This window comes from Carcharhinus amblyrhynchos, chromosome 16, assembly GCF_965287045.1.
Source record: "Carcharhinus amblyrhynchos chromosome 16, sCarAmb.v2.hapA, whole genome shotgun sequence".
Classification (NCBI taxonomy): Eukaryota; Metazoa; Chordata; class Chondrichthyes; order Carcharhiniformes; family Carcharhinidae; genus Carcharhinus; species Carcharhinus amblyrhynchos.
Genome location: NC_137339.1, coordinates 8,776,521 through 8,804,301, shown reverse-complemented (window position 1 = coordinate 8,804,301; position 27,781 = coordinate 8,776,521). Strand labels below are relative to the sequence as shown.

At 47.7% G+C, this 27,781-nt stretch overlaps 1 protein-coding gene across 1 annotated transcript in view; it reads left to right on the top strand.

Annotated features, from left to right (window-relative positions):
• LOC145353816 (transcription factor E2F1-like) overlaps positions 1 to 17,121 on the top strand; it is a 34,065-nt gene extending 16,944 nt beyond the window's left edge. The window contains exons 4-9 of the mRNA XM_080204646.1: positions 2,584 to 2,742; positions 6,908 to 7,022; positions 12,789 to 12,899; positions 13,035 to 13,170; positions 14,713 to 14,977; positions 17,040 to 17,121. Of these exons, the coding sequence (XP_080060772.1) occupies positions 2,584 to 2,742; positions 6,908 to 7,022; positions 12,789 to 12,899; positions 13,035 to 13,170; positions 14,713 to 14,963 (772 nt within the window). The 3' untranslated portion in view covers positions 14,964 to 14,977; positions 17,040 to 17,121. The remainder of the gene's footprint in view (positions 1 to 2,583; positions 2,743 to 6,907; positions 7,023 to 12,788; positions 12,900 to 13,034; positions 13,171 to 14,712; positions 14,978 to 17,039) is intronic.
• Positions 17,122 to 27,781: the final 10,660 nt, after the last annotated feature.

Here is a 27,781-nt window from a genome sequence, read left to right as displayed (position 1 = left end):
GCTGTTAAATTTTGTTTAGTAACGATAGGTAGATAACTGAACAGGGTCAAGGGGGCTTCAGTAAGAAGTCTTTGAAAAATCACTAAGAAATCTCACAACACCAGGTTAAAGTCCCAACAAGTTTATTTGATAGTAAACCCCACAAGCCTTTGGGGTTTGCCTCTTTGTCAGGTGAGTGGAAAGTTCTGGTCTCAAACAGAGCATATAAAGGCACAAACAGTTTACAGAGTACTGATTGGAATGTGAGTCTTTACAGCTAATCAGTTCTTTAAAGGTGCAGACAATGCGAGTGGAGATAGCATTAAGCACAGGTTAAAGAGATGTGTATTGTCTCCAGACAGAACAGTAAGTGAGATGTTGCAAGCCCAGGCAAGTCATGGGGGTTACATATAGTGTGACATGAAAAATCACCAGGGTAGGAAGTACTGAATTAAGATGATGCAAATAAAACAAGTAAAGTTTGTTTATTAGTGTCACAAGTAGGCTTACGTTAACACTGCAATGAAGTTACTGTGAAAATCCCCAAGTTGCCACACTCTGGTGCCTATTCGGGTACACTGAAGGAGAATTTAGCATGGCCAATGCACCCTAATCAGGACATCTTTCTGTTTGTGGGAATCCAAAGATGTGCTGGTTAGGTTGATTGGCCATATTAATTGACCCTAGTGTCAGGGGGATTAGCGGGGTACATATGTGGGGTTATGCGGATAGAACCTTGGTGGGATTGTGGTTGATGCAGACTTGATGGGCCGAATGGCTCCTGCACTATAGGGATTCTGTGAATTCTAAACCAGAGCATCTGGAGGAAACCCATCCAGGCTCCCCACTGACAGTGACTCAAGCTGGGAATTGAGCCTGAGTCCCTAGCAGTGTGAGGCAGCAGTAATTCTAACTGTTGCATTACAATTAAAATTAAACCAAAATAGAATGTAATACAAGGATTGCACAATTATGACCATTTCAGTATTGCTAACAATTACAATATGTTGCAAAATGTAGGTCTTTCATTAGTAGAATAAAATGTTGCAGCAACAAGCCTTTGGCTGTTTCACAATGTTAAAGATGCTACGTAATGCAAACTCTTGTTTTCTGGGGAGTTTTAGTGTGGATGATTGAAGTGACATTGTTGACGGGCAGTGTTTGTCATTAACCTGCTTCTGAAGTTCAGAAAGGCCAGTTGCACAAACGTTTCCTGAATGTAAACGGAAGTCTTTTTCTTCCCGAGATTACAGCGTTGCGTGCTGACCCTGCACTCGCAGTGTCATCACCTGCTTCACATTCTGAAGGAATGGGGCGTCAGATTAACCTGTTCCATCCCAGTTACCATCAGTGACGTTTGTTCCCCCCCACAGGAGAACCTCTTTCAGTCTTGCTTTTGGGTTAGGTTGCTTGGCTGTGCTGAATTGACCCTAGTGTTAAGGGATTACCAGGGTAAAAGTGTGGGGTTATGGGAATAGAGCTTGGGTGGGATTGTAGTCATTGCAGAGTTGATGGGCCGAATGGCCTCTTCCTGCACTTTAGGAATTCTGTGATTCAACAGCACATAACTGAGTGTGGCAGAACACATAGATCCTTGTACCTTTTTAGTTATACATGTATGTGGATGTGTTTATATATACCCATAGCACTAATATTCATCTGGAGAAATGTTTCTGTGTGTGTCTAAACTCATCATCAGCATGTGAACTCTTGAATCCAATTCTGGGTGAGTGCTGCACTGTCAGTCTCGAGATCCTGCACCCTCTAAGGTGAATGTTAATGTTTGTTTATTAGTCACAAGTAAGCTTACATTAACACTGCAATGAAGTTACTGTGAAAATCCCTTAGTCGCCACACTCCAGCACCTGTTCAGATACACCAAGGGAGAATTTAGCATGGCCTATGCACCCAACCAGCACATCTTTCAGACTGTGGGAGGAGACCAGAGCACCCGGAGGGAACCTATGCAGACACGGGGAGAACATGCAGACTCTGCACAGACAGTGACCCAAACCAGGAATCGAACCTGGGTCCCTGGCACTGTGAAGCAGTAGTGCTAACCACTGGGCCACCATGAAAGATCCGTGGTGTTTGAAGAGGAGCAGGGAAGTTGTGGGTGACGTTTTGTATTTGTTTCAAGAAGGTGGTTCACCATCCCATTCTCAGGGGCAACTAGGGATGGGCAATAAATGTTGGCCAGCCAGCGATGCCCATGAATGAATGAATAAATTGATTTTTGTCCCTCAGTTGATTATTAATGTCATGGATGTTTGTGGGAGCTTGCTGTGCACAAAATGGCAGTTGTCTTCCCACAGTTATGATATTTCAAGTGCACTTCATTGGCTGATATGCCATGTCTGTTTTCATTTGGTTGGTTGGCCATATAAATGCAAGTTGTTGTTGCATTGCACTGTTGAGTTAGTATGGGCGGGGGGGAGGGAGATGTAGCTGATTTTTCTCCAGCCAGATCAGGAAGGGGTGGGAAAAGTATATGGAAGGTAATGAGGGCAAGTGGATGAGGCTTTTCCACATTAACCGCCCCGTCTCCCATTTGAGGTGGCTTGTGTTGATAACTTGTCTGTCTTCCTCCCTTTGTTCCCCCAGGGGTGGCCATCAGTTCCTGGACGGCGAGATGCTGGCCCGGTACCAGACTCTGGTGAAGGAGATTGCTGAGCTGGATGAAAACGACCGGAAGCTGGAGGAATTGATCCAGAGCTGCTCCCTGCAACTCAAACTGCTGACGGAGGACTCGGAGAGCCAGAGATATCCTTATGCTTACTCGGGGAAACCAACGGCAGCTTGTACTGAATGGGATTGGCTCTCGTGTGCTTTTAGATGTTTCATCTCCTGTCTCTGCTTCACCCCTTTCTTTCCCCCAGTGTGACTCACGAGGTCCGAATTGCAAGAGCACCAAATCTCAAAGGGAGCAACAATTTATACTGCACAAGAGAGTGCTGATTGGCAAGTAGACTCTGATTGGAAGAGCTGTTGCCATAGAGAATGCATCAGGGAACAGTTAACTGCCAAAGTTGACTTTAAACTAGGCAGATTGATTCAGATTGGTGAAGACGTGATGTGGAGATGCTGGTGCTGGACTGGGGTGAGCACAATAAGAAGTCTCACAACACCAGGTGAAAGTCCAACAGGTTTATTTGGGAACCTGAGACTCCAAAAGCTTGTGTTGCCTAATAAACCTGTTGGACTTTAATCTGGTGTTGTGAGCCTTCTTGCTGTGAAGGCGCTAATATGGGTACATGTTCACACATTCCATCTTTGTCAGTTAAACAAAAGCTTGGGGTTCAGTCACTTCCTGGTTTGCTCATCATGACAATGCCTTGACCAATCAGAATCAACCTGTCTTGTACAGTATAAATTGCTGTTTCCTTTGAGATTCGGTATTCTTGCTGATGAGTGCAAGTCGAAAAGCTTTGACAATTGTCTCTTTTGACCTCAATAATCAGGCTCTGTACTACCAAGTGACAACCAATGATTTCCTACGCTTTAATGCACATTGGCAAGGCTGCCGTTTAATCGCCAACCTTGGTTGCCCCTTCTCAGAAGGTGGTGAGCTTTACTTCTTAAACCACTGCAATCGAGAGAGACAACTGACGGCAAGCGAGAGGAGATCTGAGGAGTTGGGGCGAGTGAGAATGAGAGAGCAGATTGCTGAGGGTAGTGGAGTGGAGGGAAGATCCAAGACACTGGCTGTGGAAGAGTCAATGAGGCAAACTGAGTGGTGGGATTGGAAATGGTTGGAGTGGAAATCAGGGTACGCAGAGACTTATAATAGGAAGGGGGAGAGAGTTTCAAAGCTGGACTACTGGACAGTCTGTGGAGTAGCATTAAGCTGCGTTTGATCTTGACTTTGGGGTGAACTAACATTTGAGGCCAATAAAGGGAGAAATTCGGGGGCGCAAAAATAGCAATTTAATTTAGATGTTAGGAAGCGATGAATTCAAAGCAAATGTTACATATGAGGGGGGGAAGCGTGTGGTTATGTCGCAAGGGTTAGATGAGGAAGTGTGAGTGGGGGCTCCTTCGCACTGGCGAATTATCTCATTCTGGGTCACAGAATCATATAATTCTACATACTCTTCTAGCGTAAACCAAATTGCAGTGGGCGGCATGGTGATTAGCACTGCTGCCTCAGCGCCGGGGAACATAACTGAGTGTGGCAGAACAGATAGATCCTTGTACCTTTTTATACATGTATGTGGGTGTGTTTATATATACCCATAGCACCAATATTCATCCAGAGGAATGTTTCTGTGTGTGTCTGAACAAAGAAAAGTACAGCACAGGAACAGGCCCTTCGGCCCTCCAAGCCCGTGCTGATCATGATGCCCTGACTCCCCCTATTCCTTCCCTATGTATTGGGATACAGTGAAAAGTATTATGTGCTATATAATTAAAGCATATTGTATATAGAGCACATAGGGGAGAAGGGGACAGAATATAGTGTTGCAGTTACAGAGAGGGTGAAGAGAAAGATCCGCTTGATACGTGGTAGGAGCATTCAAAAGTCTGGCAGCAGGGAAGATGATGTTCCTGAGTCAGTTCTAGAATGATGACTCTTTGTAGCCTCTGGTTCATGAAGTCTTAGAGAATTCTGGCCTGCTGCCTTTGGAGATGATTGTTTCGGCAGGGAGCTGTGAGGAAGACACTTGATCAACATCTTGCTTTCTCGTAAATTTCTGTAACCCATTGCCGTAAGGCCAATATCGTCTAGTGTGGAAGAGGTGGATGTTACCTGGCTCAGTCTGTCTCAGCTTCTGGGTTTGCTTGACTGCTTGCACTCTGGGCTACCAGCTTTGGATGAGTAGATGCAAATGTACAGTGGTGACCATGGGGTACGGTTGGTAGGTGCCCTCAGACTTTTGTATCTTTTTCCTGACAGAAGAAGGTGAAAGAGAGAATGTTCAGAGTGTGTGGGATCCTTGATTATGCTGGCTGCTTTCCTGAGGCAGCGGGAAGTGTAGACAGTGTCAGTGGGTGGGAGGGACTGGGCTACATTCACAACCCTGATGGGGGAGGGAGCTTGGTTGCAGACAAGTGCTGTACTGGAGATGGAATCCGATGGCGATGGTTTGGGATTGGTGCTTGGAGGTGAGTTCCTGAAGGTCACTGTGAACTGCTGGAAAATGGGCGTGTGGTGTTGATGGAATCTGAATGGTTGGAGTGGGATGGTGGAGAGAAATCAGCTTCCATTAGGGCTACTTTGATCGTGAGCAGAAGTTGTTTTGTTCTGTCCGGCTGGTATGGAAACTGTCCAGATTGATTTCCGTGCTGCTGCTTACACTCTGAATCATCGAAAACTGGGGCGCAGAAGGAGACCATTCAGCCCATTGTGCCCGTGTCAGCTATTAAAGAGCTGCTAGCTATCCAGAGTTCCGTACTCTGTAGATTCCAGCTCTTGTTCCGTACTCTGTAGATTCCAGCTCTTGTTCCGTACTCTGTAGATTCCAGCTCTTGTTCCGTACTCTGTAGATTCCAGCTCTTGTTCCGTACTCTGTAGATTCCAGCTCTTGTTCCGTACTCTGTAGATTCCAGCTCTTGTTCCGTACTCTGTAGATTCCAGCTCTTGTTCCGTACTCTGTAGATTCCAGCTCTTGTTCCGTACTCTGTAGATTCCAGCTCTTGTTCCGTACTCTGTAGATTCCAGCTCTTGTTCCGTACTCTGTAGATTCCAGCTCTTCATGTTCATGTCCACATGTTTATTAAACGGAGAAATTCTATTCCTTTCGGACAGTTCCAGAGCTAGCCACCCACTGGCTGCAAAAGATTCTCCCCCAGCTTCCCTATCTTCTACTGATCAATTTAAACCTAATCTCCCTGGCTATTGGCTTATCCAGTAAGGAAAATAGTCCCCTCTTCTCCACTCCAGACAGGCGCTGGGTAATTTGATATACCTCCATTATATCTTTCCCCCATTCTCCCCTGTTCCAAAGCGAACAATCGCAGCTTGTCCAATTTTTTTTCCCCTAGTTAAAGTTTCTTCTCCTGGCAACATGTTTGTACATCTCCTCTGTACCCTCCCTAGTGCGATCACCTTCCTGTCCAGAACTTAGATCCAATGCACCTAAGCAGCATGTGGATGGAAACTGGAGCACCCGGAGGAAACCCATGCAGACATGGGGAGCACCCGGAGGAAACCCATGCAAACTCCACACAAACAGTGACCAAAGCCAGGAATCGAACCCGAGTCCCTGGCGCTGTGAGGCAGCAATGCTAACCTAAAGGGAAAACATCTTGTATACTCTTTCAATCCCAGTTGAAGTCAGCAGAGAGTCATACTGTAAAGCTGGTGGCCTGCTAGAACCCACAGTCAGCTCGTTAGGTTAAACTTCCCCACAGGGTATGTGTGATCCTATAATCAACAGAGAGCCTTGTAGCTTTGATCCATGGATTCAAGTGGACCCCAATCCAAGGCAAAATGGCGGATTTATCCAGAGACTGCGTCTCCTACCAATCCCTAAAATCTCTCAAAGTTGGGCTCACGTTATCAGAATGGGATATTTGCTCCTTTGCCTCCCGACCCCTCCTCTCCAGACACTTGGGCCTCGTAAGAGGAATTTCCTGAGGTGTCCCACTGGGTGCCCTGTATTTAGTTGACCTCACTCAACCAATGCATAGGTTACATTATTCTGTATCAACCCTGCGCCGTATACAGCCTGATGCTCCATGCAAAGTCGTGGCCAAGTCATCCATTCCCCAGCGCTAACATTACTTGTTAAATGATTCCTGTTTTAAACTTACTTGCTATTGGGACCTGTTGATACCATACCGGGATCTCTGTCAGTTACTGTATTTAGACTTGAGCTAATACGGCTTTTGGTTCCAGTGCTGAGTTGGTTGTGTGGTGTTGAGGAAGGTGCGCTGGGCCACATTATTTCTGGTAGTGTAAGATAATTCCTTGACCTTCTCGCACGTTTGCCTACGTCACTTGTCAAGATTTGCGTAGTATTGAAAACTTGGCTGATGAGATGGTGATGGTGATTAAAGCACCAGCTGATACCAAGCTCCAGGTGACTGATCCCTCTGAGGTAAGCCATGTCCGTAGAATTACTTGAATACGTCAATGGCTGAGTTCAAACAGAACCCTGGAGTCTCCAGGAATCAAAGATTACTCTTCAGGAGGGGTGGACTGGGGGGGCAATCAGCCGTCATAAGAACTAGCAGCAGGAGTAGGCAATTCAGCCCTTGATCCCACTTAACACGATCATGGCTGATCTCACCTCAGCCTCAACTCCACCTTCCTGCCCTTCAAACCCATTACTAATTAAGAATCTCATCCTTAAATTTACTCAAAGCCCTGGCATCCACTACGATCACGTGAGGCAACCTCTAGGAATACATCCAAGCAAAGTTGGCAACCGTCTACCCCTCTCAGCCCTATCCCCCTTGGTCCTCAACTGGAAAGAGTTGAACGTAGCCATCGTCTCAAGCTGTGAACAAACCATCAGCTATTGCGAGACTAGAAAGTCCCAAGACTGGTTTGACGCAAACAATGACACCATCCAAGACCTCATCGACAAGATGAGGAACATTCTAGCAAAACAACATCACCGGCAAGACAAAGAGGAAAGCTCACCCATTAGCAAAGATGGAGGAACCATGACGAGCCAAGGATACCAAAACCAATGGTGGTCGAGGAAGGCAAAGGAGCTGCAACTCCTCACCGACAGGCACGACACCTGGTGACACCCAGTGCCACCAAGGCAATATATGGACCCAACACCCTAGGCCTCAAACCAATGCAGAGTAAGGAAGGGACCCTCTTGAGAAACAGAGAGCATCAGCTTCGATGGAGAGAACACCAAAATCATGATGTAATCATAGATGATGGTATGTTTGAGGAAATCTCCTAACTCTCCACCAAAGATGACCAAACCGTGGACGTTTTCACTGCTCAACAACTTCAAGAGAAATTCCAGGAGCAGCATCAAACACCCTACACAGCCATCATCGATCTGACCAAGGCTTTCAACTCGTGGGGAAGTACAATGGACAACCCTGTCAAAGGTCAGCTGGCAGAGAGATTCATCCATATCCACCGACTCCTCCACAACAAGGGCCAAAATTCTCCCATCTTGTCCACTGTGGGAATCTTAACAGGTGAGACAGAAAACTCCGCAGATAGTTCAAAGGTTTGTTGTGCTCGGGCGGTTATTGGGGCACATGGGTCTGGAAAATCCTGCCCAAGATGTCAGCATGATGTGGAGATGTCAGCGTTGGACTGGGGTAAACACAGTAAAAAGCCTGACAACACCACCAGGTTTCAGTTCAACCAATTTTATTTGATAGTAAACTCACAAGCTTTTGGAGTTTGCCCCTTCATCAAGCGAATGGAGAGTTCTGGCCTCAGACAGAGCATATGACAGCACACACAGTTTACAGATCACTGAATCATTCTAATCAGTAAACTGCCTGTGCTGTTATATGCTCTGTCTGAGGCCAGAACTCTCCGTTTTGCTTGACGAAGGGGTTGACCTCAAGCTTGCGAGTTTACTATCAAATAAATCGGTTGGACTTAAACTTGGTGTTGTCAGACTTCAAGATGTTGGCAGCAGCCTTCACCGACAGGAAATAAAATGGAAATCTTCAAGAATGGAGTTGATCAGGGATGTGGCATCACCCCAGCCCTTTTCTCGATTGTCTTTGCCACCATCCTTCACCTTTTTTGGGAACAAGCCTCCCAGTGGAGTGGACACGTGCTCCAGGATGGGTGGAAAACTTTTCAACCTCAACCAGTTGAAATCCAAGAAGAAAATGACATTGACATCGCTGTGCGGGTGACGTAGCCATCTCCACTCTTTCAGAAGAGAATCTCCAAGCTACACTGGATGCCAAAACAGAACATGGGTGGGGGGGGGGGGACTGGTAATGTTAAAATGGCGACGCGGGCTCGTTGGGCCAAAGGGCCTGTTTCCCCGGGCTGTTTTTGTTCTTTGTTCTTCTGTTCAGAAACTTACCAAACAATCAATCTCAGCCTTAACCTCAAAACTCCAGTCCTTTACCAATCCATCCCAGGGCAAGGCTGGAGATCTCCCTCTATCAAGTTCAATGGAGAAACCCCTCCAGTAGTGGAACATTTCCCCCACCTGGGGAGCCACCTTTTAGCTAAGGCTGACATCAGTGCGGAGACCTAACATCGTGTCCAGTCCCCGTGCATTGCCTTCAGATACCTAAGGATGAGAGTCTTCGATGATTGCGACATCTGTGCTGATGGAAAGATCTCGTGTACAAGGCAGTCGTCCTCCCAGTTCTTCTATACAGCTCAGAAACTTGGACTATGTACAGGTATCCGAGGTCACCATCGCAGACGTCAGATTAACCTTCTCGATTGTTAACCCACGGGAAGTGACTGGCCAGGATGGGGTATCCGGATGAGTGCTCAGATCCTAATGTAGATCAGCTGGCGGGAATATTCACAAACATCTTCAACCCCTCTTTACACCAATCTGAGGCCCCTACCTGCTACATGATGACCATCATCCCTATACCAAAGAAAAACCAGGCAGCGTGCCTTAATGACTATCACCCGGTGCCTCTGACATCCATCGTTGAAGTGCTTCAAAATGTTAGTCATGGCACGAATCAATTCCAGCCTCTCAAATTGCCTGAATTCACTGCAGTTCACATGTCACCGCAACAGGTCTACAGCAGTTGCCATTTCTTTGGCCCTGCACTCAACCCTAGAACGCCTGGACGTCGATGTCAGACTCCTATTTATTAACTACAACTCAACTCCATCTTTCCGTGGAGTTTGCACATTCTCCTCGTATCTGTGTGGGTTTCCTCCCACACTCCAAAGATGTGCAGGTTAGGTTGGTTGGCCACGCTAAACGGCCCTTCGTGTTCTGAGATGCGTAGGTTAGAGGGATTAATGGGTAAATGTGTAGGGATAGGGCCTGGGTGGGATTGTGGTAGGTGCAGACGTGATGGGCCGAATGGCCTCTTCCTGTACTGTTGCTGTGATTCTATGAAACTCATCTCCAACTCCGTGGCCTTGGGCTCGGCTCTTCCCTGTGCAACTGGATCCTGAACTTCCTAATCCAGAGACTGTAATCAGTAAGGATAGGCAACAACACCTCCACCATCATCCAGTGCCTACAGGGCTGTGTTCTCAGCCCCCTGCTATACTACTTATACAACTATGACTGTGTGGCCAAATTCCCCTCCAAGTCGATTTTCAAGTTTGCTGACGACACCACTGTAATGGATCGGATCTCGAACAGAGTACAGGAATGAGAGAGAGAATCTGGTCGACTGATGCAGCGACAGTAATCTCTCCCTCGATATCAACAAAACGAAGGAGATTGTCACCGACTTCAGGAAGCGTAGTGGAGAACATATCAACAGGGACAAGGTGGAAATGGTCGTGAGCTTCAAGTTCCTAGGTGTCCAGGTCACCAACAATCTGTCCTGGTCCCTCCACGCCAGTGCTATAGTTGAGAAAGCCCACCAATGCCTCTGCTTTCTCAGGAGGCTGAGCAAATTTGGCATGTCAGCTACGATTCTCTCCAACCTTTCCAGATGTGCCATAGAAAGCACTTTTTTGGTTGTGTCAGAGCTTGATAGGCTCCTGCTCTGCCCAAACCACAAGAAACTACACGGGCTGTGAATGAAGGCCAGTCTATCACTCAAGCCAATCCCCCATCCATTGACACTGTCTACACTTCCCACTGCCTCGGAAAAGCAGCCAGCATAATTAAGGACCCCGTGCACCCTGGACATTCTCTCTTCCACCACCTTCCATGGGGAAAAAGCTATAAAAGTCTGAGATCATACCAACCGACTCAAGTACAGCTTCTTCCCTGCTGCCATCAGACTTTTGAGTGGACCTACGTTGCATTAAGTTGATATTTCTTTACATCCTGGCTATGGCTATAACACTACATTCTGCACTCTCCCCTCTATGAATGGTATGCTTTGTATAGTACACAAGAAACAATACTTTTCATTGTATGCTCATACATGTGACAATAATAAATCGAAACAAAACACCACTTCAAGGCTCTGGAGAAATACCATTGATGCTCTTTGAGATGCATTCTTTGCATTAGCTGGGAGGACAAGCTTACTACCGTCGCCATCCATGCAGAAGCAAAGAACACCAGCACTGAGGCCGTGAGCATCTGAAACCAACTCTGTTGGGATGGCCCTGTGCTTAACATGCCAGAGACCTGACTGCCAAAACAAATCATCTTCGCCCAGCTCAAAGAAAACTCAAACGAAAAGAGGACAAAGGAAACACTTCTAAGACACCCTCAAGAAATGCAACCCAGAACCAGGGGCCACAGTCTGAGGATTCAGGGTAGACCATGTAGGATGGAGATGAGGAGACATTTCTTCATCCAAAGAGTGATGAGCCTGTGGAATTCATTACCACAGGAGGTTGTTCATAGCAAAACATTGAACGTATTCAAGAGGTCCACAACCCTTGGGGCAAATGGGATTAAGGATTATGGGGAGAAAGCAGGATTAGGCTATTGAATTGGACAATCAGCCATGATTGTGAATGGTGGCGGAACAGGTTTGAAGGGCCAAATGGCCTCTTGCTCCTGTCTTCAATGTAGATGTCAATGCCTGGGAGACCCTTGCTCAAGAGACCTACTTGGGGGAAGCTCCTGATGGAAGGGACATAATTCTTTGTGGATGCCTGATGGTAAGAAGAGGGCTGGAGAGGAACCTGAGAGAGGAATATGAGCGATCCAGAGTTCAAGGGCCGAACCCACCTCCCAGAAACACCTGTCAAGTGTGCAGACAGTGACTGTAGAATCAGGTTCACCAGTCACGCAAGAACCCACCCATGACCAGTGACAGAGCGGACAATCATACTTGCCAGTGAGTGACCACTGAAGAGAATGAAAAGTGATTTAAGACTAGATTGATTTATCTCCAAGTCTTCTCTCCCAACCTACCCGCTGACACTGAGGCCATAGATCATGTCCCAATTTTAACCTTGCCCTGGACCCCTCAACAGGAGGGTTCAGTCCCTCAAATGCCATGATTGGTCTGAGCATTATTCCACCTGATCACGTTGGTTCTGTGACGCTAATACCCCCAGCCTGACACACACAATCTGAGTTTTGACCTTTTTCTCAACTTCAGCAGATTTTTGGGGCGAGAGCTTCCACATTTCCACTGCGCTTTGAGTAAAGTACTTCCTGACATCACCTCGGATCTCCTTTTAAGCCATTGTTTCCTCCTTGTGCTATTACTCACGCAATGGTTTCAGTTAATTAGGTTTAATTTTTGTCACGGGTAGGCTTGTGTTAATGCTGCAATGAAGTTAGTGTGAAAATCCCTGTAACGACTTTAATCAGACGATTGAGGTGGGCCTGGTTAGAATATGAACTCTCTGATTAAGGGCCAAATTAATGGGCCAGTTAGGGAGCCTCTTGCTTTGTACTTAATCTGTTCCTCTGGACTCCGAGCGTAGGCTGCTAACTGCGAGCACTCGGCATGCTGCTGCCAGACTTGTGAATAAAGGGATTTTGGTGAAGGGACTTCTGCTCCTGAGGATTTCCCAGTCACCACACTCCAGCGCCTGTTCGGGTACACTGAGGGAGAATTTAGCATGGCCAGTGTACCCAGCCAGGAGAAGGAAGCTCTCTGTGGTACCGAGAAGAACTAGCATAGTAGGAAGCTGATCTGGTGTCATTCCTGCCTCTCTCGGGCTTTATTCCACTCTGCTGTGGTGCATTTAAACATTGAGCCGCTACAGGTGGCAGTGATCTAACTGTGGAAAATTGGATCTGTAATTGTGTGTTTTGTCTCTTCCTCCTCCCTCCCTCCCTCTGAAGGCACTGCAGATCTCATTGCAAAGCAGCAGGGGACCGGTGGATGTGTTCCTGTGTCCGGAGAGCAGTTCAGGCACCTGCAGCCCCGTGAAAACACTTACCAGCCCGGTCAGGGTCAGCCCCATCAAGATTAGTCCTGTCAAGGTCAGCCCCATCAAGATTAGCCCCATCAAGATTAGCCCCATCAAGATTAGCCCCATCAAGATCAGTCCCATCAAGATTAGCCCCATCAAGATCAGTCCCATCAAGGTTAGCCCCATCAAGATCAGTCCCGTCAAGATCAGCCCTGTCAGGACCAGCAGCCTTTGCAAAGTGACCAATCAGGAACTACCAGGACGCATATCCCAGGGCACAACCCTCTCGTCAACTTCGAGTCACAACCAAGGTCTGTGCTTTTCCTTTTTTGTCAACCCTTCCTCTTCTGACGCTCGCGCTGTGTCCTGTGGTTCAGTGGATAGGATTCTCACCCCTGAACCTGAAGATTGTAGGTTCAAATGCCACTCTGGAAACTGGAGCACGTCACCTTAGCTGATATGAAAGTGCTGCGCTGTTGGAGGCCATGTTTCAGCTGAGGTGTTAATGGAGGCCTTCTCTGCCCTTTAGACCGTAAGACATAGGAGCAGAATTAGGCCACTCGGCCCATCGAGTCTGCTCCGCCATTCAATCATGGCTGATTTATTTTTTTCTCATCCCCATCCTCCTGCCTTTTCCCCATAACTCCTGATCCCCTTATTAATCAAAAGCCTATCTATCTCTGACTTAAAGACACTCAATGACCTGGCCTCCACAGCCTTCTGCGGCAAAGAGTTCCACAGATTCACCACTCTCTGGCTGAAGAAATTCCTCCTCGTCTCTGTTTTAAAGGATTGTCCCTTCAGCCTGAGGTTGTGCCCTCTGGTTCTAGTTTTTCCTACCAGTGGAAACATCCTCTCCACGTCCGTTCTATCCAGGCCTCACAGTATCCTGTGAGTTTCAATAAGTTCCCCCCTCATCCTTCTAAACTCTTAATGAGTACAGACCCAGAGTCCTCGTGCATGGATGCATGTAAAAGATCCCACGGCACCATTTCAGCTAGCAGGTAAGGTTTCCCCTGTATCCCGGCCAGTGTTTATCCCTCGACCAACTTCACTTGAAAATGGTCACGATCACATTGCTGTTTGTGGGATCTTGCAGAGATTGCACGCAGTACAGCAAAGACTATACTCCAAAAGGGCTTTAGTGGCTGTAAAACTCTTGGGGTATCTTGAGGTCCCAAAAGGAGCTGGAGACGTTCTTTCTTAAAGCACCTTATGTGATATTTTTAACGATGTACATTATAGCAAGAGTTATGCGTTGGATCTGTCGAAGACACAAGAAAGGGAGGCGATGGCCTCGTGGCCGTTATTGCTGGAATATTAATCCAGAAACTCAGCTAATGTTTTGGGGACCCAGGTTCGAATCCCGCCATGGCAGACGGTGGAATATGAATTCAATAAACAATATCTGAAATTAAAAATCTACTGATGACCATGAAACCATTGCCAATTGTCGGAAAAACTGGTTCACTAATGCCCTTTAGGGAAGGAAATCTGCTGTCCTTACTTGGTTTGGCCTACATGTGACTCCAGAGCCACAGCAACGTGGTAGACTCTCAACTGCCCTCTGAAATGGCCAAGCAAGCCACTCAGTTCAAGGGCAACTAGGGATGGGCAATATCTGGTCAACTAGAGATGCCCATGTCCCACAAATAAAAAGAAGACCAGTCTTGCATTAGTTCTTTGCCAATATGTTGACTTGCAAAGGTCGTTTGAAAGTTTACATTTTAGTTTTGGTTTGTGGTAACTGGGATGTTTTTAACTTGGTGACTTTTCAGGCATAATGCGTGCGATGGTGAGATCCAATCATTTTCTTTAGTTTGTACTGACGTTTAGTTCTTTCGTTTTCACAGGGACTCACCTGGCAAGTAATCCATCGTCCCCATTGGCTGGAGTTGTGGACATTAATCTTTCACCTTTGACCTCAGCTGCCAGCCTACTGCAGCAGACGGAAGATGCCCTCCTCCCCGTCCCATTTGATGAGATGTTTGTCAATCTCTCTCCCCCGTTGTTTCAGGATTACCATTTTGGCCTGGATGAAGGAGAGGGGATCAGTGAGTTGTTTGACTGTGACTTTGACACATTACAACCCTTGGAGTTCTGAGTGGGTGTTTGTAGGTAAGTTGAAAGCAAAGTCTGTACTGTCCTGAGCCTGGAATGTTCCAGGACATCTTTTAGAATTATAAAATCTCTACAGTGCAGAAGAAGGCTGTTCGGCCCATCGAGTCTGCACTGACAGCAATCCCATCCAGGCCTTATCCCCGCAACCCCACACAGTTACTCTGCTAGCCCTTCTAACCTACGCCTCCCGGGACACCCAGGAGCAATTAGCACGGCCAGTGCACCTAACCTGCACATCTTTGGAATGTGGGAGGAAACTGGAGCACTCAGAGGAAACCCACGCAGACATGGGGAGAACATGCAAACTTCACACAGGCAGTGACCGAAGCTGGGAATCGAACCTGGGTCCCTGGCGCTGTGAGGCAGCAGTGCTACCCACTGTGCCGCCCATTCATCTCATGACCAGAATTAGCTGGATTCCTTTCAGTTGTTCTATGGGCTACTGAGTTACAAAGGTTTCTGACTTTGTATCCATTACAGCTGGGGCCGTGTTGAGTGACTATTTCTAGTTGCCGTGAATTTGCTCATTCTGTAGTTTTTGCTCTGTGTTAAGGTGGCCTCTGTACCACGCCACAGGAGCACAAACAGCACTTCCCCCTCTCTTGTCCATTAGCTTCCCTGGCTTTATTCTTTTATGGGATGTGAGCATCGCTGGCAAGGCCACCATCTCTTGTCCATTCCCAATTACCTGGAATTGAGCCCCTTGCTAGGTCATTTTGCAGAGCAGTTAAGAGTCAACCACATTGCTGTGGCTCTGGAGTCACATGTAGGCCAGATCAGGTAAGGACAGCAGATTTCCTCCCCCAAAGGACATTTGTGAACCAGATGGGTTTTTCTGATATTTGATGACCGTTTTGGGGCTCACCATTACAAAGAACAAAGAGCAACCCAGCACGGGAAACAGGCCCTTCGGCCCAACGAGCCCACGCCGCCCTCTTAACAAAGCATTTTCCTACACCTACCTTGACCCGTGTGTATGCGAATGGTACCCCTATTGTAACTAGATTCAGGGGAGAATAGTGTAGGGTCAATTTGGTACGCCAATCAGCCTAAGAGCACATCTTTGGGGTGTGGGAGGAAACCGGAGCACCCGGAGGAAACCCATGTAACCACAGGGAGAATGCGCAAACTCCCACAGACACTGGCCCAAATCCAGAGAATAGCTCTGTGTGTGTTCCTGGTCTATCAACTTGCGGATTTATGAATTGAATTTAAATTCTACCAGTTGCGATGGTAGGATTTGAAACCATGGCCCAGGACAGTAACCTGTCCCTCTGGATTAAGAGTTCAGTGATATTACCACTCTGCTGTGGACACCACCTCATGTGGCATCTGTCTGTGCATCCTCAATGAATGACTGACTGGGAACAAGGCCTTGCCTGGTGACACGGTGGCGCAGTGGTTAGCACTGCTACCTCCCAGTGCCAGGGACCCGGGTTCAATTCTCGGTTTGGGTTGCTGTCTGTGTGGAGTTTTCACATTCTCCCCGTGTCTGCGTGGGTTTTCTTCCACAGTCCGAAAGACATGTTGGTTAGGTGCTTTGGCCATGCTAAATTCTCCCTCAGTGTACCTGAACAGGTGCCGGAGCATGGCGACTAGGAGATTTTCACAGTAACTTCATTGCAGTGTTAATGTAAGCCTACTCAATAAATAAACTTAAAACAAATGCCAAATTTCAAATGACCACAACTACTTGTACTACAGGAGAAAAGGTGCTGGTTGGTTGACAAGTTGATTCTAATTGGCTGGAGTGTTGCTGTGTAGGATGCAACTGGTTACTCCAGGCTCCCCAAGTTTGGAAAAGGATGCTGATTGATTGGCAAGTGGATTCCGCTCGAGTTATTTCCATGGACCCTTTTCTCATGCAGCAGAAATTGTTGCTCCCTTTGAAATTTGGCTTTCTTGTGTCAGTCCTGATGAGTCCAAGGGAACAATTTTTGACAGCATATTTCTTTTTCAGCAATACTGCAGTTTTATGTTTGTTATGAAAGTGTTTTCTTTTTAAATTCCCTGATCAACCCCATTTTCTTTTCCCTCTTGTTTGTTTTTGTCCTTGCAGTGCCTGAAGCCCCTCTTGCTGGGTCGTGGTTTGAATTTTCCTGACACCGCAGGGGGAATTTTTCTGGTGTAGGTTATTCGGGGAGGCGGGGGTGGGGTGGGGTGGGGGAGAGCTGGACTTGCCGCGGGACGGCATGCCCTGGGGGAGGGCTCTGAGCTCCTGGAAAGCCAGGCACCGGCCCATCTCGGAGAGCTGCTCTGACTGACTTGCCCCAGTGAAAAGTGCCCCTCACCCGAGTTACCGGCGCCACGACGACCGAAGGAGGCAAGTGTTCCTACGCAAAGATTCACTTCACGAGGAGAAACTGTTTCTGCCGCCCGAGAGGTGCCAACCTTTCAGTTGGAGTTGGAGTGAGATGTTAGACTGCCTCGCTGTTTGCAGGAGTGATGCCGATGCTGCGTTACCATGGAAATGGGGCCTGGTGCTGAGGGCCTCGCCCTCCCTTGGGTATGTTTGGAAGCCAGGCGTCGCGATAACCGTGGCTCTTACTTTACAAGGTCTGATTGGAAGCCGGCTGAGTGGACCAGGGCGGCTTGACTTTTCCCCCGTTTCCAGTGCCGATCCTGAGGTTGTGACGGGCCTAGCTCGTGTGCAGGAAAGGGGAAAGGCAGCCGGAGACCAATAACCGAGTCAACAGGCCTCCATCCCCATCTCCCCTCACCAAAACCCAGAAACCTGTCCCGCTTACCCAGGGAGCTGTGGCACAACCCTATGGCCAGGGGTGACTGTCTGTGAACTGTTGCGGTTCTGCCACTTGTCCACCCCTGAGTGCTCGGGCAGGCTGTGTTTGAGTGGCCTCCAGGAACCCTAAAGAGGGAGAGAGATAGAACTTGCATTTACATAGCAACTTCATGACCATCAGCAACAACAATTTAGTGCCTTTAACCTACAAAGTTTTCCCAGGCACTTCACGGGAGCATTGTAAAACCAAGTACAACACCCAGCCATGTAAGGAGGTGTTAGCTTAGATCATGTAACCTGGGCATTCTTTCTTCCACCTTCTTCCGTTGGGAAAAAGGTACAGAAATCTGAGGTCACATACCAACCGACTCAAGAACAGCTTCTTCCCTGCTGACATCAGACTTTTGAATAGGTCTACCTCGCACTAAGTTGATCTTTCTCTACACCCTAGCTATGACTGTAACACTACATTCTACACCCTTGCCTTTCCTTCTCTATGAACGGTATGCTTTGTCTGTATAGCACGCAAGAAACAATACTTTTCACAGTATGCTAATACATGTGACAATAATAAATCAAAATCTCGATGGGAGTGTAGGTTTTAGGGAATGCCTTAATAAAGGGGAATGAAGTAAAGAGGCCTAGATGGTGACACAGTGGGGTGGTACAGTGGTTAGCACTGCTGCCTCACAGCTTCAGAGACCTGAGTTCGATTCCTGGCTTGGGTCACTGTCTATGTGGAGTTTGCACATTCTCCCCATGTCTGCATGGGTTTCTTTGGGCGCTCCGACTTCCTTCCACAGGCCAGAGATGTGCGGATTAGGTGGATTGGCCGTGTTAAATTGTTGCTTATTATCCAAAGATGAGTAGGTTAGGTGGGTTAGTGAATGTGTGGGGTTACTGGGATTGAGTGGGGGAGAGGACCTAGGTAAGTTACTCTATCAGAGAGTCAGTTCAGATGGGCTGAATGGCCTTTTCTGCACTGCAGGGATTCTATGATTTGTAGGGAAGGAATTCTGGAACTTGGTATCCAAGCAGCTGATGGCATGGCCACCAGTCCTGGAGAAATTAAAATGAGGGACGGTCAAAGAGGCCAGATTGAGATGAGTAGAGATATCGTGGAGGGTTGTGGAGCTTAAGGAGATCACAGAGACAGAGGGGGACAATTTAAAAACAAGAATGAAAATTTTGAAGTCACGTTGTTGTTTGAACAGGAGCCAGTGTAGATCAGCGAGCAGAGAGGGAAACGGGACGTGCGGTGAGTTGAAGGCATGGGCAGCAGAGTATTGGGTGACCTGAAGTTTATGGGGGAGTGGGCGAGCAGTTGGGGTGTGTTGGAATAGTTGAGTCTAGAGGTAACAATGGCTGATGAATGAGGTTATGGGTAACTGATAGGTGTCGGGACAAAGTTGGGAAGCAAGACGGATTTGGGAATGGGCGGTCTTGGTGATGATGCATGTGAATTTAGGAGCACAAAGTCAGATCTGGTGTGGCACTTGGGTTGTGAACATGACTGGTTTAACCTCAGCCTTTTGCTAGGGAGAGGTTATGGAGCTGATGGTTAGGCAACGGAGTTTGAGTGGAGTCCGGAAACATTGCCTTCAGTTTCCCCAACGTTAAAGTGGATGAAATTTGATTTATTATTGTTACATGTGTGGCGATACAGTGAAAAGTATTGTTTCTTGCGCGCTATACAGACAAAGGACTCTGTTTATAGAGAAGGAAAGGAGAGGGTGCGGAATGTGGTGTTACAGTCATGGTTAGAGAAAGATCAACTTAATGCAAGCTAAGTCCATTCAAAAGTCTGACAGCAGCAGGGAAGAAGCTGTTCTTCAGTCGGTTGGTCTCGTGTGGCCTGCCTCCTGTTGGGGGGGGGTTTGTGCGGTCTGCCCCTTGCGCTCTATCTTTCCTCTACCCCCTCCCTTTATGAATAAAGATGAGTTGATCGCTAGCCTGTGGTGCCTGCTGCTGCTCCCCCTTTTCATTCCCCTGTTCATTCCTGCCGGCCATTTCCAAGGGATGGATGGAAGTGGGTCAAAGGTGTTCCCCCAGACTAGAATCGTAGAATCGTACAGTGCAGAAAGAGGCCATTCAGCCCTTCAAGTCTGCATTGACCACAATTCCACCCAGGCCCTAAACTCATAACCCCATGCATTTACCCTAGCTAGTTCCCCTGGTAGCCAGGAGTTAACTTTGGATGATGATGAAATTGCACATTTTAGGCGTTTGGAGTATGAATTTGTGAATTTTAGATTTGATGGATTTCCCTTTCATAAATATTACGCATTCCTGAGATGTGGGCATCACTGGCAAGACCAGCATTTGTTGCCCATCCCTAATTGCCCTTGAAAGGGTGACTTGCTGGACGGGGTGCCAACTATGATTAAATGGAGGTTTCATCACATGACCTGCCTCCCACACACTCCAGCAATGAGTCTGCCAACAGATCCATCCTTGTGATGCATGGCCTTCCGACACCAATTGGAAAGCAAAAGGACTCTATCCAATTGGATAATGCTTGATTCTGTGCCAAACAGTCATCATTTTCAATATCTAGTAGAGAGAAATCAGAGAATCCTACAGTGTAGAATGTGGCTATTTGGCCGATTGAGTCTGTACCGACCGCAATCCCACCCAGGCTCTATTCCCGTACCCCCCACATGTTTACCTTGCTAATCCCCTGAATACTTGAGGGCAATTTACCACGGCCAATAAACCTAACCCGCACATCATTGGAGTGTGGGAAGAAACTGGACCACCCGGAGGAAACCCACACAGACACGGGGAGAGCGTGCAGACTGTCCACACACACACACCCGAAGCCAGAATTGGACCCAGGTCCCTGGCGCTGCGAGGCAGCAGTGCTAACCACTGTGCTGCCCCTAAAATGTGCAAAGGAATTTTTTAAAAAACGACCATTTTTAACATCCACGGGATTTTTCTCCAGGGTTTTTTTTAAAATTCATTTGTGGGACATGGGTGTCGCTGGCAAGGCCAGCATTTGTTATCCATCCCTAGATGCCCCTTGGGAAGGTGGTGGTGAGCTGCCTTCTTGAATCACTGCAGCCCCCGTGCTGTGGGTTGACCCACAATGCGGTTAGTGCCACACACAGCAGTGTCCTGGAGAATGATCTTCAATCCCTGGAGGTTCCAGGTCTATCTTGAGACTTGGTACCCTGCTCACTTGGCCGTTTCAGAGAATAGATACACATCGACCACATTGCTGTGGCTCTGGAGTCACATGTAGGCCAGACAGGGTAAGATGGCAGATTTCCTTCCCGAAAGGACATTGGTCGGAGAAACCTAGCTGGTTCACTAATGTTAATTTCAGGATCAATGTAAGAACATAAGAACATAAGAAATAGGAGCAGGAGTAGGCCATCTAGCCCTTCGAGCCTGCCCTGCCATTCAATAAGATCATGGCTGATCTGTCGTGGCTCGAATGAGACTAACTCTTTATTCCATGTTTGTTGATCAATTGAATTTAAATTCCCCCAGCTGCCATGGTGAGATTTGAACTAGTAGGTCTGGAGCTTTAATTCTAGCCTATGAATTACCAATCTAGTAGCCACCCTGTTGTTCCCTTTAGGTGGCACAGTGGTTGTCAGTGATACCTCACAGTGCCAGGGACCCAGGTTCGATTCCCTGCTTGACTCACTGTCTGTGTAGAGTCTGCGCGTTCTTCCCATGTCTGCGTGGGTTTCCTCCCACAGACTGAAAGACATGCTGGTTAGATGCATTGGTTGTGCTAAGTTTTCTCTTCGTGTACCCGAACAGGAGCTGGAATGTGGCCACTAAGGGATTTCCACAGTAACTTCATTGCAATGTTAATGTAAGCCCACCTGTGACACTTATAAGTAAACGTTAATGTTACCAATTCACCATTTTGCAAATACAGTTCCTTCAGCACTAATCTGAGGGGGCACTTCTTTTTCTCAGTCCTGTTCACCCCCTCCCCTGAAGAAGACCCCCTTAAGGGAAGCCTTCAGCCCCCAAGAAGTGACTCGATGTCCATGTGTAAAGCAGTGTGATATCTATGAGGTTTTTCCATTCTGAAGCACACCACAGTATGCACTGCCCATCAGGGCAAAAAGAGAATTTGAGGCAGGTTATTGTAAATAATCATTCGAATCATCTGAATGAACAGCCTCTGTTTTTTTTGACTGCAGCATGAAGCTGTCAATGGCCTGCTCTGCTGCTGCTCTTAATCTGGGTAAAAAGTCTGACAACACCAGGTTTTAGTCCAACCGATTTATTTGATAATAGACTCACAAGCTTTCGAGGTTTCCCTCTTCGTCAGGTGAATGGAGAGTTCTGGCCTCAGACAGAGCATATAAAGCACAGACAGTTTAGAGATTACTGATTAGAATGCGAATCCTTACACCTAACCTGCTGTTCAAGACCTGAAGTGGCTGACAATGTGAGTGGAAGGAGCACTGATCACAGGTTACAGAGATGTGTATTGTCTCCAGACAGTACAGTAAGTGAGGTTTTGTAAACCCAGGCAAGTCACAGGGGTTACAGATAGTGCGACATGAACCCAAGATCCCTGTTGAGACCGTCCTCATGTGTCTATCAGTCTTGGAGAGCAGAGGCTGATAGCCAAGTTCCGCACACATGAGGACGGTCTCAACAGGGATCTTGGGTTCATGTCGCACTATCTGTAACCCCCGTGACTTGCCTGGGTTTACAAAACCTCACTTACTGTACTGTCTGGAGACAATACACATCTCTGTAACCTGTGATCAGTGCTCCTTCCACTCACATTGTCAGCCACTTCAGGTCTTGAACAGCAGGTTAGGTGTAAGGATTCGCATTCTAATCAGTAATCTCTAAACTGTCTGTGCTTTATATGCTCTGTCTGAGGCCAGAACTGTCCATTCACCTGACGAAGAGGGAAACCTCAAAAGCTTGTGAGTCTATTATCAAATAAATCGGTTGGACCAAAACCTGGTGTTGTCAGACTTTTTACTGTGTTTACGCCAGTCCAACGCCGGCATACCCACATCATGGCTCTTAATCTGGCCAGCAGGTGGGGCAGACGTGCAGCCTGGGAGAAAGTGCTCGGTAAAAGTTGGAATTATTTATCATGTTTATACATTTTCCTGGTCCCTACCCTAAAATTCCACAGCTCAGATTTATTATTAATCTGTTCCATGCCTTAGTTTTCGTGCTTGGACCTTGGGTTTAAGATGTACCTTGTCCAAGGAATACATTTCCGTCTAAAGGGTCTCTAAAGTAAAATATCTCATCTGGTTTAATTACCAAAAGAGACTGGGGTTAGGGGTAACGTGTCAATACACTCCTGGTGTCTCCCTCCCTCCCTCTACCCCTCACCCATATCCCTGCTCTCAGCTTCGCTCACATTCACTCCTTCATCCCTCTCTTTCCACATTCTCTTTTCCCCCTCCTTTTCCTTTTCTCCCTCTCTCCCCACCTTCTCTCGCTCTCCCTCTCTCCCTCTTTGCCCTCTCCCTCGGCCCCTCCTCTCACTCCCTCCCTCCTCTTCCTCCTTTGGCTCCCTCCCTCCTCAGGCTCTTTCTGTCTGAGCTCACAAGATCACGAGAGGCATGGGCAGAGTGGACAGTCAGAAGCTTTTTCCCAGGGTGAAAGAGTCAGTTACTAGGGAGCAGAGGTTTAAGGTGCGAGGGGCAATGTTTAAAGGAGATGTACGAGGCAGGTTTTTTTTTTACACTGAAGGTGGTAGGTGCCTGGAACTCGTTGCCGGGGGAGATAGTGGAAGCGGATACCGTAGTGACTTTTAAGAATGGGGGTAGAGGGATATGGTCCCCGGAAGGGTGGGAGGTTTTAGTTCAGTCGGGGCAGTGTGGTCGGTGCAGGCTTGGAGGGCTGTTCCTGTGCTGTAGTTTTCTTTGTTCTCTGTCCTACTCGCGTAGTCATGATGTGGGAATGCCGGCGTTGGACTGGCGTAAACACAGTAAAAAGTCTGACAACACCAGGTTTTAGTCCAACCTATTTATTTTGGACTAAAACTCGCGTAGGAGCAGAAGTCGGCATATTCATCTTCCAGCCTGCTCTGCCATTCAATCAGATCATAGCTGATCTCTCCCTGGTCTCAAACCCACCTCTTCCCCCCCATCCCCTTATCCTGTTTTTATTTATTAGCAATGTATCTATCTCCTCCTTGAAACCGTGCAACGATTCAGATCCCACCGGGCTGTGGGGCAGCGAGTTCCACAAATTTGTCACCCCTCTGCGTGAGATCGTCCTATCGGGGCTTGGAATTGTTTGATTAAACCAGCTACCGGTTACCATGACAATGTTGCTAAAATCACTGCTGTAGCCTTTAACCGACCAAAGTCAGGATTCCTTTCCGTGAAATAACAGCCTTGTTATTTGCTAAAGAGACCCTTTTAAAATAATAAAGATCTAGTTTGAAATGTGGCAGTGGGAGAACCCCGGTTCCGTTCCGCTCCCCTTCCCCTTGCCCCATTGAGTCTGTCATCCCACGGGAAGCTGTACGATGGAGATCTCGGTGAATGTCTTTGGAGAGAGCTCACCTGAGGTTTGACTCTTGTGGGAATGACACAGCCTCTTCCCGAGTCCCTGGTTGTTGCAAACCTCTACCTGTTTATACCTCATCAGTATCACTTTAACTGACACACACCCATCACGGCTTCTGAATGAATATGGGACAGGCTTCCGATCCTCCTCGGCACTCAGAGACTAAAGGGATTTTAAGAGTTTTGCGTGCGTGTTTTTCAATTTTCTTTCTACTCCTCTGCCCCCCACTGCTGGGCCCTGAGCCGTTTGGGAGCGGGTGCGGGTAGCTGGCTGGCCCGCTGATGTCTTTTCCTTTTGGGCACCGTTCATGTGTACCACACAGTCTTGGGAGCTGTTGGAGTGAGTGCCCGGCATCCTTCCCTGTGCATCTCAGTGGAAGCCCTCGACCAGTCTGACCACCACCCTCCCACACCGCAGTCATAAAAAAAAGAGACGGCTGTTCGGCCCATTGAGTCCATGCTGTGCGGTTACTGTCCCTCCTCTCATTAGGTGGAGATGCTGGCGTTGGACTGCGGTGGGGGCACAGTGAGGAGTCTCGCAACACCAGCTTAAAGTCCAGCAGGTTTATTTGGAATCGCGAGCTTGCCTCCCTGATGAAGGAGCAGCGCTCTGAAAGCTCGTGATTCCAAAATAAACCTGTTGGACTTTACTCTGGTGTTGCGAGACTGCTTACTGTGCCCTACTGTCATTGACCGAGTGCAGTTACCATCCAGCTACCCCCTTCCCCACCCACCCCTTTCACCACATCTGTGTGATGTAACAGGCCCTGTCGCAATTTGGGGGGGTGTGTGTGTGTGTCGGGGGGGGTGGTGGTGGTGTGGGTCAGAAGACTGCTTATCATGTTTGTAGGTGGAAAGGCAAATGTGTAAGCTGAAAGGGTGCCTCTGTGTTCCCCATCGAAAAATCCATGTATATGTTAATGAAATAATTCTCTCTCCCAGAGATTTATTATCTCACTCACAGATTAGACTTCAACACTGTCATCTGAGTTTATTGTGTCTTGATTAAGCAAAAAAAGACATCAGTTGCTTGTGTATATGTGTTTGTGTGTGTGTGTACATGTTTGTGTGTGTATATATATACATATATATAATATATTTTGTTTGTATAAAGTTTTAACATCAAAATTAAAAACCAGCTGTAAAACGCATCTGTCTCTGTGCTTGTGATGTCAACTACAAGAGGGCGCAGGTTTAAGGTGAGAGCGGGGGTAAGTTTAGGGGGAGAGCTGAGGTGTTGACCTGGATTTTATGTTCAAGTTTCTGAAGTGGGATCTGAACCTACATTCAGAGGTGAGGGTAACTTGGGAAGCAGGTGTGATACTGGGAGAATTTGGACTCATGTTTGGTGGGGACCGGTCACTGCGGAGCATTGTCACTCTGGACAATAGTAAAAGAACACAATATGCTATTGTATGGGGCCATGGTTTTCCAGGGAGGAGTTTCCCATTGTAAGGTGGCAGTGAGGAGAATTTTTCTTTGTTTCAGAAGGTCATTAGTCTGTGGAGCTCGCTTCACCAGAATGCAGTGGAGGCTTGGTCATTGAATATTTAACTTCATTGGTTAGCGTCACAAGTAGTCTCACATTCACACTGCAGTGAAGTTACTATGAAAATCCCCTAGCCGCCCCACTCTGTTTGGGTGCGTTGAGGGAGAATTTAGCGTAGCCAGTGCTCCTCACCAGTATGCCTTTCAGATTGTGGGAGGAAACCCACGCAGACAGTGACCCAAGCTGGGAATCGAACCTGGGTCCCTGGCGCCACGAGGCAACAGTGCTAACCACTGTGCTACCAAGTTTTATAAAGTTTATGCTGCGCAGCCCTATATATCCAACGCAAGAGTTAGATTCTTGATCAACAAGGAAGTTGGGGGGGACTGACAGGAAAATGGAGTTGATCAGCCATATTTTTATTGAATGGTGGAGCAGGCTCGATGGGCTGAATGGCCCACTCCTAGTTCTTGTGATTTTGTAAAGTATCTTTTGCTGTGGTAACCTCTGGAGTCCCCCAAGTAAGGGCTTTCTCTTGGCCCTGTCTCTCCTATTGCTCATCTACATGCTGCTTCTTGTGAGGTTCTATACGTATGTTTATGATACCCAGCTCACGGGAAGCCTGGTGATACAGTGGTTAGCACTGCTGCCTCACAGCACCAGGAACTGGGGTTCGATTCCAGCCTCAGGTCACTGCCTTTGTGGAGTTTGCACATTCACCTCGTGCCTGCATGGGTTTCCTCCGGCTGCTCCAGTTTCCTCCCCCAGTCCAAAGATGTGCTGGTTAGTGGATTCACCATGCTAAATTGACCCTGGTGTCATGGGCATTTGCAGAGTAAATATGTGGGGTTACAGCTATAGGGCCTGGGTGGGATTCTTGACATAGATGGATAGGTGGATAATTTTTTTCCCCTGGGGTGCAAGTGTCGTGAATGAAGCCCTGCCCATCACGCAAACCAGCCTCCCATCTATTGACTCCGTCTACACTTCCCGCTGTCTCAGCCAGCATAATTAAGGACTCCACTCACCCCAGACATTCTCTCTTCCACCTTCTTCCGTCGGGAAAAAGATACAAAAGTCTGAGGACACGTACCAACCCACTCGAGAACAGCTTCTTCCCTGCTGCCGTCAGACTTTTGAATGGACCTACCTCGCGCTAAATTGATCTTCCTCTACACCCTAGCCATGACTACATTCTGCACTCTCTCCTTTCCTTCTCTATGAGCGGTATGCTTTGTATAGCACGCAAGAAGCAATATTTTTCACTTGTATGTTAATACATGTGACAATAAATCAAATCAGTTACAAGGGATTCAAAGTCAGAAGGGGAAGTTTTTCACGCAGAGAGTGGTGGGTGCCTGGAGCGCGCCCCCAGAGGGGGTGGTGGAAGCAGACACATTAGCAACATTTCAGAGGCATCTGGATGGGTGCATGAATAGGGAGGGGATAGAGGGATACGGCCCAAGTAAGGGCAAAAGATTTTTCATTGTGTTAGGGTATCATTACCGGCACAGGCCTGGAGGGCCGAAGGGCCTGTGCCTGTGCTGTACTTTGTTCTTCGGAGTCAGTACAGACGCGACGGGCCGAACGGCCTCCTCCTGCACTGTGGCGATTCTATGATAATCTGCCTGTGCCAGCAGATGGTTAAACGCAGCAAAAGCTGCAGTGACGGGCAGTCTGAACTGGGTGTGCGGGGCCAATCAGTGTGGTGGGCACAGAGGCTGGGCATTGTGTCTGAAAGTTCAGCTGCTGCTAATAACGCTGAGTGTGTTTTGAATGGAAGAGTGGTGTTGGTGGAGGGGGAGAGAGTGTGTGCGAATGTGTAGCTCAAGCAGTAATCAGCTGATACTTCATTCTCGATCTAACACAGCGAGAGACAACAACAGGAGAAGGTTTCTGAACCTGAGCAGCTTCTGAAGATCGAAAGAGGGGCCAAAGAAAATAATCTGGATGATTATTGGGGGGGGGGACGCAGATTGAGCTGCTGTGTTGTCTTTTTCTTTAATTAGAGGTTCCTGGTGTGTGTGGGGGGGGGGTTTTCGTCTCTT